This window comes from Cyprinodon variegatus, unplaced genomic scaffold (assembly GCF_000732505.1).
Source record: "Cyprinodon variegatus isolate N-32 unplaced genomic scaffold, C_variegatus-1.0 Scaffold20, whole genome shotgun sequence".
NCBI lineage: Eukaryota > Metazoa > Chordata > Actinopteri > Cyprinodontiformes > Cyprinodontidae > Cyprinodon > Cyprinodon variegatus.
Window position 1 is genome coordinate 1,947,270 of NW_015150473.1, and position 11,174 is coordinate 1,958,443.

At 35.3% G+C, this 11,174-nt stretch overlaps 2 protein-coding genes across 4 annotated transcripts in view; both read right to left on the reverse strand.

Annotated features, from left to right (window-relative positions):
• hnf4g (hepatocyte nuclear factor 4, gamma) overlaps window positions 1–8,134 on the reverse strand; it is a 15,001-nt gene extending 6,867 nt beyond the window's left edge. Inside the window, exons 1-4 of one of the 3 annotated variants that reach the window (XM_015389338.1) lie at window positions 7,628–8,134; window positions 943–1,104; window positions 759–853; window positions 79–185 (exon numbers count right to left, since the gene is read on the reverse strand). In XM_015389338.1, the coding sequence (XP_015244824.1) occupies window positions 79–185; window positions 759–853; window positions 943–1,103 (363 nt within the window). In that variant the 5' untranslated portion in view covers window position 1,104; window positions 7,628–8,134. Of the gene's footprint in view, window positions 1–78; window positions 186–758; window positions 854–942; window positions 1,109–3,105; window positions 3,248–7,627 lie in introns of those variants that run through there. The other 2 variants (XM_015389331.1, XM_015389345.1) reach the window with 2 other exon arrangements.
• Window positions 8,135–8,303: 169 nt separating this feature from the next.
• Window positions 8,304–10,559, reverse strand: gpr141 (G protein-coupled receptor 141). The gene is made up of 2 exons (XM_015389358.1): window positions 10,347–10,559; window positions 8,304–9,456 (listed from the first exon to the last, which is right to left on the reverse strand). The coding sequence occupies exon 2, from the start codon at window positions 9,453–9,455 to the stop codon at window positions 8,547–8,549; it is 909 nt and encodes a 302-aa protein (XP_015244844.1). The 5' UTR covers window position 9,456; window positions 10,347–10,559; the 3' UTR covers window positions 8,304–8,546.
• Window positions 10,560–11,174: the final 615 nt, after the last annotated feature.

Below are 11,174 nucleotides of genomic sequence, written 5' to 3' on the forward strand. Positions count from 1 at the left end.
ATATATATATATATATACACATATATATATATATATATTATTATTTTTTTTTATATATATATATATTATTATTCTTACTTGCTGGGATAATGATTCTGCCTGTGCCAAGATAGTAATCGGTGGAAGGTCTTGGGAATCTGGGATGGCTCTTCGGGAGCTGATCCGATCTCTTTCATTCTGTACAGCTGAGATATAAGAGGCAAAGTTTTCATGTGTATGGATGAAAACAGACAAAGTAGAACAAGAGGAATGGAAATAGGCTTCACAAAAGTAGCTTTTATATCTAATTTTACAAATGTTAATGTAGTGATTTTAACATTTAGGCTGAGAATAATTTATTGTGTGAAAAGTTAAGGTGGGGTCCTGAAGGGAAAAGATAACAGACACTACTGTGGTTAATAGTTAGGAAAGTCACTGTAGATGCTGGGATCAGCAACAGAAGTAAAACTTTAACCAGAACAACATGTTTCAGAATCACAGGATTAGGTGTCATAAAATTCTGTGCCAAGGTTATAACCCTCATAAATACACATACCACACAAACACACACACAATGTCATCACTTCCTTTACAGTTAAACCAATTTCGATTATTTTCAAGAGGCTTTGAGAGTCCATGATAAACATTTTTTCCCCCACAGAACCATTAGTTTTTTATGCCGAACGTGGGCTTTTTCTAGTTCTTCTGTTTTTATTATGCATTTCATTCTTTCTAAGAAATGTGAGGAGCTACAAAAAGTGTCATTTTTGTCATCTTACCTTCTTTTTTCATGCCTGCTCTAAAGCATTTGTTGAGTCTGCAGAAACGGCATTGGTTTCTCTTATCTTTATCAACCACACACTGTCTGTTGAACCTGTACATGCAAAAAAAAAAAAAAAAAAAAGGTTTTGAAATTGTACACTTTCCACATGTGCCTAAATGGTATTCACTGATTGTCCGTACCTGCAGGTGTACACATGGTTTTTTCGTATGGAGCGTCTAAAGAAACCTTTACAGCCGTCGCAGCTAGAGGCCCCATAGTGCTTTCCTGTAGCTTTGTCTCCACAGATTGCACAATTAGTGCTTAACCCATCCGGACCAGATTGGCTTGGCTCTGTTGGCATGCTGTCTGCAACACACCGTCATATAAATGTTCATATTTCTACACATTTGTACATTACTATGATAACATTTCAAACAAATTAACCATAATAAGCATTGTATGCAGATATAGTACATATTGTTTTGTTTTACTGGTTTGCAGCATTCTCAACATATCCACGTTTAAAGCCATAGTAAGAACTGTTCTTAGGATAATAGCATGCAAGAATGTTCTTAAATAATGTTTATATACGTGTATATATGTGTTGTTGAAGTGCTAAGCAATATAATGGCAGTCAGCAGGGTGTCTTAGCATTTATTATTGTAACTGAAGCTGTGTTTATCCTGATTACTACTACATAAATGTTTCTATAAATGTTTATTATACACAGTTATGATATTTTATACATTGCAAATATACATTGATGAGAAATATGTTCGGATATTCATGTCTCCCTTAGTTGTACTGTTTGATACACTAACAATGAGTTAATGTTTGACTCTCAAATCAAAAACTAAGGTGACATCACTGAGGAGTGTTCTTACTCTTTATTAAATTATATTTATGACTCAGGTCTCCAACTGCTTCATGTTTTTACTGTACTTGTCTTTTTTAATGAAGACTGCAAGTTGTGAGAGCCTCATTTAAAGTGGATTAATCAGTGAGTTGATTGATCGATTCAGCAGAAGATGGAAAAAAGAGGCATAAAGCCAAAAACTGCACTGATGAAAGAATAGTTTGAAAGAATAGGTTGTAGAAAACTCTTTAGATCTCTAACAAAACTACTCTGGAAGAAGGCTGTGGCTCTTGTGTACCATAGGTGTTTGAGACAACAAAGGCTGGGTGATTCGTAGAGAGCAACATTACACTGAGTCTTCCGCCCGGTGCCTCACACCGAAATAAAACATCATAAATTGGGCGTATTTTAGCAAAGGCACGACACTCTCTGATGTCATCTGTGTGCCTCAAATCAAAGACAACCTAATACTTCTCAACAAGGACCACCAAATCTGTCAGTTTTCACTTGTTTGAGGTATTTTCTATTCATCTTGCTTTGTGAAGCATTTACTATCATGAAAGTTTTCATGGTATAAGTCATTTAAGATATATAAATACAATAAAACTTATCAAAGTGTTTGATTAATAAATATTAAGAACATTACTTATCAAAAGCATGTCTTGAACTCTTATGGTTATACAGAAACAAAAGACAAGGACCAACTAAGTGATTGTGGTAATTATTTGTTAATAACCACAGCCCAGTGTTCCTCTTTTTATTGTTAGTATATAAAAGAAAAATACAAATATTAAAAAACAGTAAACCAGAGAAAGAGGAGTGGGATACTGTATCCTAAATTATATAATCAAATACATTATTAGTTGTTTTTTTTTTTTGCTAAACGTAGCATTTTTCCATCAAAATATGAAGGTGGAATTTATATAAATTTAACTGTTCTCAGCAAAAGATTCAGTTCTACTTTTCTTCACTTTTGATTTCAGTGTGAAGCATAAAAAGTCAAACGGATTAGTTACAACACAAAGAAAACCGAAACAAAATTACTTTGTAAGTACACATAAGGCAGATATATATCCTTGGTTAATAATGTAGAAAAAAACAACTTTGTCAGCTAATAGAACACAACTACATTAATTTATTGACTGATATAAATTTCCCCAAGCTCATCAAATTATTCTGAAAGCAAAACCATTCCCCTTTGGATAAAAACCGTTCTTTTATATCTAGTGTCTCTTCATCTGTAAATACCTTTTGGAAAAATATTTCCTTATCAATTTTTGAATGTGATGACGTCGCATAAGGTTAACCTTTTTCTAAGAAATGTCATAATAATGTATGCGTGAGGAGCGATAGCTTGCCATGCATCCATAAAGTCAATACTAAAAAGATGAATGAGTCTATGGCTCCGTTATGTTTAAACAGGAGCTTATTCATTACAGTTTCACAAACAAGATGGACAGTTTAATGATATTTCTCTGTTCAGGTGTCTGGATAAAAGCTCACTTACCTCCTCCTGCATAAAGAACCTCTGCATTCTCAAAGCCTAGAGTGCTGTATGATGGATCCAGGCCTTCGCAGTAGTTGGCCACCTCCATGTCTAAGAGAGGTTTACTTTGAGGAGCTGGAGGATATTTCATTCCTGCTTCCAGTTGAGCTACCTTTTTTCCTTTGTTTCTGTTTTCTTGTCTCTGTTTCATTTAACTCTCACATACTAAGCAGGGGAGATCCCTGGAATAACAGGCCTATAATGTGGTCTGATTGGGTCATGAACACAAAAAAAGGTGGGGCCAGGAGCTAAGAATTCTTACCTTAGTACAGCTTACTTATCTCTTCTCTGCTTATGAACTTATCACAATAATACACAAACAGCAGTAAAGTGGAGATTTAATTGACCAGCTTCTTCTACCTCAGACGTTATTTTTCAGCTGTGTACACAGTCTAAAAAGAAAATGCAGCACCAACTTTAACGATTTGCTTCAGTGGGCAAAAAGCAATTGAATCCAGTTTATCCACCTTATTTTTTTCAAGTTTAAAAGCTGGAACTTATAAAATGAAATAAATCAAGTTGGGGAAACTTTATTCAATTATTAGTTATCAATTGAAGCAATTATTCTAAGTTGGAGCTGCATTATCTTTTTAGGGTGCATACTTGTTTGTGCATCTGTTTGTTACATTGTGTGAACATTAAATGCCAATTTCCAGGAATGTGCAACATTGTGGGGACCAGTCTGCTGGTCCCTGTGAGGAAAAGCTCTCTCATCTTGGCTGGGGGTTAGTGAACTGAGTTTGGGTCAATATTGTATTGTTAGTATTGTATTGGTGATTTTTAGGGTGATGGCAAAGGTCTGGGGTTGGCCTTTTAAATGGGAAATTAATGGAAGTGAAAGCTAAGTGTCAATAAGAATTGCAAAATACCACTGTGTGCATGTGTGTGTGTGTGTTGGTGAGGGGGGTGGGTTGTGGGTGTGTGTTTCCAGGGATTCATAATCTAATCAACATTGGTGAAACAGCACTATCACCTCGGTAGATATAGTCTATAAAAAAGTGGAGAACACTGATAACTTCCTTTAACACCGAGGCAAAAACACACATCCACACACACCTTGGATTTACACCTTTAAGGGTCTTCGTTTGTAGATTTAGGATGATAACAGAGAGATTGTTAAAATAAAAAAATATAAATACTAGACCTCTTTACTTAGAACCCAACTCAAGTATAATCTAATCAGAGTAAAACTCACAAGAATAATAGTATAGTAATTATCCCACTGATGTACTTCACACCTCTTTTACTAAAGAAGAGAAGAAGATGAATTCAAAAGGGCAAACCATGAGTAGAACGACCCTCCCTTAGTTTGCCTCTTTTAGGGCGGGGACATAATAAACACACTGAATAGCTCCCATGGCAAAACCCAGTTAAACATAGTCACCCAGCCTTTTACATCATTGTCTTCCAATGGTACTAAATTTGGTGGAGCATTTTAGAGGCAATCAGTTTAAAATGTGACAAAGAAGATTGTAAAAGTTAAGATGATTATAGGGCTGATTTGATGCTTTACATTTGTAATGAGTTGGTTCATTAGAAAAAGAAAAAAAAGCAAAGTAGTGTTTTTGCAAGGGAGATGATAATATAATGAGTAAAGAATAAACATTATCACATCTTGGTTAACGGCTTAAAAGAAAAAAAAAAGGTATAAGTACGGGTCAGGGAATTGGTAACTTTGTCTTATGATATTAGTAATAATAATCTCCTTTAACTTCTCATTTTTTCATTTCAGCATTAGCTGTATGTTGTAACATTAACCCAACGGAAGGCCTTAAAGGTTTCTCAGAAAAATCAGTAAACAAACAACAAGATACAGACAGAGAAACACGAATGCTGGGTAAGAGATAAAGTTTTGTTTTTTTTCTTAAAAAGCAAGTTTAACATAAGAAACCCTGAACACTGATAAATCTCACAGAACACCATTCATTCTGGAGGATAGCTGGGTTGTTGCTTTTATTTTTGCATTCCACAACGCTGGTTATAATTGAAAAATGGCGCAACTGATGTATAGTTACTCATGACAAGTTATATAGCATGTTGCAAATGACAGAATTAACTTGTATGGAAGATGGTGCTTTGGTTATATGAGAATGAAAAGAAAGTTTTGAACAACATGCACAAGTTACTGTATAGCAATACTTTTGAGAAGCAGGAGAGGAAAACTAGTAGAGATGGTAGGAAGATAAATATACAATTATTCTGAAACCCCAAAGAAGGATAAATGACTGATCACAGAATCAGTCACAATGGATTTATTTATTTCTAAGTGTTTCCTTGTGTTATTGTGCTGCAGTCTAAATCCACACATTAATCCAATTGAGAATCCCTGGCAAACCCTAAATATTTTTTCAACAGAATAAATTTGTTCAACATGAACATAGCTTGAACTACCTTGCAAATAACCTGAAGAAAATTTGGTGTGAAGCTTTCAAAGAGATATGCAGAATAAAACTTCAGAGAAAGGTGGTTGCAAAACCTATTTAAGGGAAATATAGTAACAAATGTATTCTACATTCTTTGGGCTTTTATTTGTGAATAATATTCCGCTCAATGTACTGCTTTCCTTTTTGTTTATAAAATCAATATGCTGCAAAGTTTGTAGTTATATTGCAACAAACTATGGAAAAATGTAAGTTGTGTAAATATTTTTATCATGTACTTTAATCAGAAGCCAGTTATAACATGATTAAAAAACACTGTAATGTGAAGGTATGATTTGGAGACAGATTTGGTTATAATCAACTTGGTAGCACGCCCTGGCCAGGCATACTTGTTCATCAAGTTAGCCTGAAACTGAATTGTGTTGCATACGTCTTGACACAGCGATTTCAAATAAAACCAAGATGTGAGCGTGAATACTTGAATACACTGCTAAGAAATATTTTTTTCACCCACTCTGAAATTAAATTGCTCTAAAGTGTTCCACTGTAAGTACTTCTCTTTATGCAATAGGAGGCTGCAACAACTACATGTTGCAATATTGTAGCAACATCTCAAAAAAACAGCCAGGAAGTTACACCTTGGTGAGAAAGGTTTTTCGTGGCCAGCTAAAAAAAACCTAATCTCATTTCCATAGATAAATGGTAAAAAAAGCTGAAAAGATGTGAGAAAACTTGATGTAGTTATATCAGCTCTGCCGCAAAGAATAAAGAAATATTTCAGCAAACTAGTGTAAGAAGTTTGGGAAATACCCAAAATGTTTGACAGGATTATACAGTTTTAATGAAAGTTTTACGTAAAGCTAAGGAAAGGCAGAAGCAAACCCTGAATTACTAGAATTATTTTAATGAATCATTATGTTATCATCTAGGAAATTAGCAATTAGCACATTTGTAATCCTAACTGTTCTGAAGAAGTAAAAGTCTAATCTTTTTTTATGTTAGACTGGGACTTTTTCAGCAGGATGTTATCTACTTTCACCTGTAAGCTGTTTTTAATTCTTGCAGCAGGAGACGGAGTAAATGAGAAATGCTGCTTCCGCCTTTCAACCTAAAGCTCTCTCCTGCCATAAAACCCTTGGTTAAGAGGTAATCTATCTGTGAAATGGCCATAATACCAGCGCCTGTATTTAAACTAGACCTGAAGACACACATGAATAGCAAGTCACTGCTGCAAAAACCCCACCTTACTGAAAGAGTTAAAGTTCCTCATAAAAGTAATTGCCTACAAAGCTTCAAATAATTAACTAACCTTTCCCTTATTATTACCTCATCAGTCTAAAATATTAAGCAAAACAAGTTTTAGACTGATTGAATCATTGTTGTAATTATAAGGTTCGCTTTACATTTTTTAAAGCAAACTTCAGTCACATTTTTCAAAATGCAAAGTTAAAATGACGTTTAATTTGCTTTTTTTTCAAACAAAGTCATTAAACTGGTGAGATAGCCCAACTTAATAACTACAATGGCAAGAGTCAATCAACAACAGCCCAGATGTATTTATAATTTATTTAAAACACCACACAGTTCAGGCAGCAGCAAAAGCAGTGTGTTAGTGAAAGTACAAAAGTTACATTAGAGCAAATGAAGTGCTGATTATAGAAATCCCATTATTTCACTTATGATTAAACCATGTTGATTCTGAAATCCCCTGATAGATGAAAGAAGGGATACCACAGTGTGAAGAGAGCAATATCTTGTTACTGCTTATGTCCTTGGCTCATTCAGGTGAAATGGGTTATCACATGATCTTTACAGCACAGCATTCGTGACAAAGTGTGTCTTTCTTATCTGCTTTTCGCATGTCTATGTTACGCTAGATAATTTAAAGCAGCACCACCACTTTATGCAAGCGAGGTCTATAACCATTTTCTATGAATTACAAAACCACATGATTTAAGGAACTTATTGCAGAAGAGGACATGTCAAGAAACTGTGGTTTAGGTTTACTGTGAGACTTTTATCTCATTCGGTCCGTCTGAAATATGAATATGCTGAGTTTTAAACATAAAACAAATTTAAGAAATGTAAAATGGATAACTTACCCGTTTTACTATTTCCGTCTTGTATGTGCATTTATCCAGGGGTAAAGTTGTACTGTGAGAGGCAGCAGCACTCAGTGAGCCATCAGGCTTATGGAGCACTGGGTTTAAAAATAGTGTAAAGTGTTGGAAAACATTAAAAGGGAAGGCTGGAGAGCTAAGCTGCCAATAATTCATGGAGCGACACATTGGATGGCGCCATCATAGCCCTGTCATAAGATCGATTTACTAAACAAACTCAAACTAGGGTGGGGATGTTAAACAGTAACCCAGGTCCATAAAAACTGGAGAGGAGAAACATCAGCAGGTGATTGTGAGTAAGTCTATATGTGTATGAAAAAAGGCCCTCTTACACAAAAGATGCACAAATACATAAGCCAAGAAATTTAAGATTATGTTTAACAGCTGTAAAGGATTCATTTTTATTCTCTGATTAAATTTTTAATTTTGAATTGCAGTGATACTTCTGTTTAAGTGTGGTTTGTGCTGGGATATGTATGTTTGTGTTTTTATCAATGTTATTACAGCTTTTAAAACATTTTTTTATATAAAAATGAAGACTGGACTTCTAATTTTAGTGGTCTGGGATAACACTGCAGTCCCAAGCATGAACAATATGTAGTACAGACATACACCAGCAGATGGCAGGAGTCGATTCTTTTTGAAGCAAGTTCAAGTTGGAGTTTAATTCTGAGCAATAAAAAGGAGAATACATTTCTGCTATTCATAAATACAACTATGATAGTATTTGATGGCAGTGGAAGGTTATATAATGAAGCAGCACAGAAAATCATAAGTTTATTAAAAATAAATCCCAAATCATTTAGGATCAACTGAGAAAAAAAAAATAGAGATAACAAATATTAACTTCCTTAAAATGTTTGTAACCAGTAAACACATTCACAGTTATTGTAGAGTTTGGTTAAACACCCCTTCCTCTGAGACAGATATGAAATGTTCTCCTCCCCAGGAAAGTCAGCATGTCCAAACAGTTGAAAGTGGTCAGGCTCAGAAAGACCTCATTGATATTTTGAAGATATGTATGCTCAATGTAATACAGCCGGAAAATATGGTAGGGGACAAAGCAGACCAGCATGATGAGTGTGAAACAAAGGCTCTTCAGTTGAGCCCCAAAGTCTTGCTGCGACGTGCATCCTTGCCGATCCTTGTTGTATAAAACGTAAAGGACGTTGGCCTGAAGGGCTGTCAGCACAATAGCCACCACTATCACCAGTGTGCTCAGTATGTAGTTGAGTTCTTTAGTAGAGCTCATGCTTTCTGCAAAATCAAAGCAACGTGTGGTATTGTAAGTTTTGTCTTTGTCTTTGTTGCCATAAAAAGAAAAGATGATGCAAGGGATCAGAACAAGTACAACAACCCACATCACCACACTGCCAATGAGCGCCTGCATTCGGCCTAAGGAGTCCATCTGCCTCATCCTGCAGTAGTGTGGCCATAAGCGGGTAATGAGGATAATCATGTAGAGCAAAAAAGACATGTACATGTGGATGTGGATCATGCCGCTCACCATTTTACACCAGTTTAGACCCAGATTCCACTCATTGGTTCCATAGTAGTAAAGTCTAAATGGCACGGTCAGGAGGAAGATGAAATGGGCAAAAATTAAGTTGAACACCGTGATGGAGGTTGCAGAAGCAGCACTAGACTTCAGGATGTGCATCATCAAGCTCAGACTGATTGAACCACAAACCAGAACGACTGAATATATAACCAGGAGGGTAATGCGGTACTGCTGAGGATCCATCGTGTTTTTGGTGTTTGCGGTGTTTGTGGTGTTTAATGGTTGCTGCGTGGTCTCAGTGGAATTCATCCTGAAGAGAGAAGGATAAGAAAAACATGACAGGAGATCAATCTTTAGTGAAAGATGAGTTGTCAAAAAAGATTTAATTGTGGAAAAAGGCATAGAAGTCAATCAGCCATGCAAATGCCTCTTATGTCAAATTACAGGAAGGCCAGCGAAATGTGATTGGTTGCAAATTAAACAGCTCTTTTGCTTTTATTTCAGTTAGTTTACTGCACCAATATTTTAACCCCTGTTTATAAAAGTATGTATTATTTTGATTGTGTTTTTGAGTCATGATGTTTAAAGGATTTTTCTCCGCCAGGATTCAGTTTACACTCTGACTTTGATATAATTACCTGGTTATGTTTGTGCTATATACTGTCTGGTCTTTTTCACTATTTTCACAAACAGATTTATTTCTGCCCATTTGGACACAAAGCCACGATGTAGATTTATCTCATGATTTCACAAGCGAATAAGGTTTTACTTTAGGAGGATCTTTTATGGCCATGCTCCTGAATACTTTTTCTCCTTTTTGTGTCACTTATTACAGTTTATCAACATACTGCTTACTGGATTTATATAAAACTCTTAGAGAAGAACTCAGTCCTTTGAAAAAGAAATTCTCTGATGGTTGTAACCCTACTTACAACAAGATCCAGTCGTATTTGACTGAAAAAACGATCCAAATGGTAATTAGAAGTCGGTACCATACTGTCAGACTTTATAAGTTTGACGAAAAAAGAATAAAATCAGCTCCAAATTGTTCTAAACACCATATAAATACTAGCAACAATAACAAAAATAGGTTTTGTTTCAAAGAATATTATAGAAAATGTTATGTTTGTTGTTTTATAATCAACGCAAAGCCACATCCCCATGATGAACAAGCAAAGAGACAAAACTTAATACACTTACTTTGTGGTCAAAGAAGATCTGGTTGCCGCCTGCTCTTTAGGGTAAAGTCAAAACTGTAAAAGTTGTGCCTAATCTACATCCCAACAAAGTGTTAAACATAAAAAAAGAACATCCACAAAGCAATAAGCGTGCAAGTAGACAAAATAGCTTAGGTTGTTATTGAAATGAGCTGCATTTGGTCCTCACAGGAACCATTTTGCATGTTGCCTTTCTGTGTTCTGTTTGAAACAGGAGGTGATTTCATGTCAGCATAACCACAGAACTGGTAGCTTCCTCCTTTAGGCCACCCCTCTGTAGCAACCGTGTGATCTTATTTGTTTGAACGTTTTAAAGCAGAACGTTTAAATAATGATTTATATTATGCACAGGAAAAATGTCCTTTTTTTTCCAACTGTTGAACTTTTGCACCTGTTCAACTTTATAACAGGAGTACAAAACCTCTTGTATAATTAATTTAAAAAATATATACAGATCTGATGGATTCCTTTTTGCCTATAAATGACCCTAGATAATTACAAAGTTCTTAACCCTTTAATAGAATACTGTTGTTTTACATTGTTATAGTATGGCTTAATTAACACCAAAAGAGAAGTGAGTCAGGATGTGAGTGATGGTGACATTTGTCTTAGTCTATAAATATTGCAGTCAGTAGCAAGCATCGAAAAGGGTTTACTATACATGGCTTTGATGCTAGCAGGTTCCTGTTGCTCTTAAAATTAGATACCACACAACTTCTTTATATGATCATCTTAATATTCGGCTATTTTATTAAAACCCTCTGTCCGTCCATCCATCCATCGATTCATACATCCATACACCATACACACC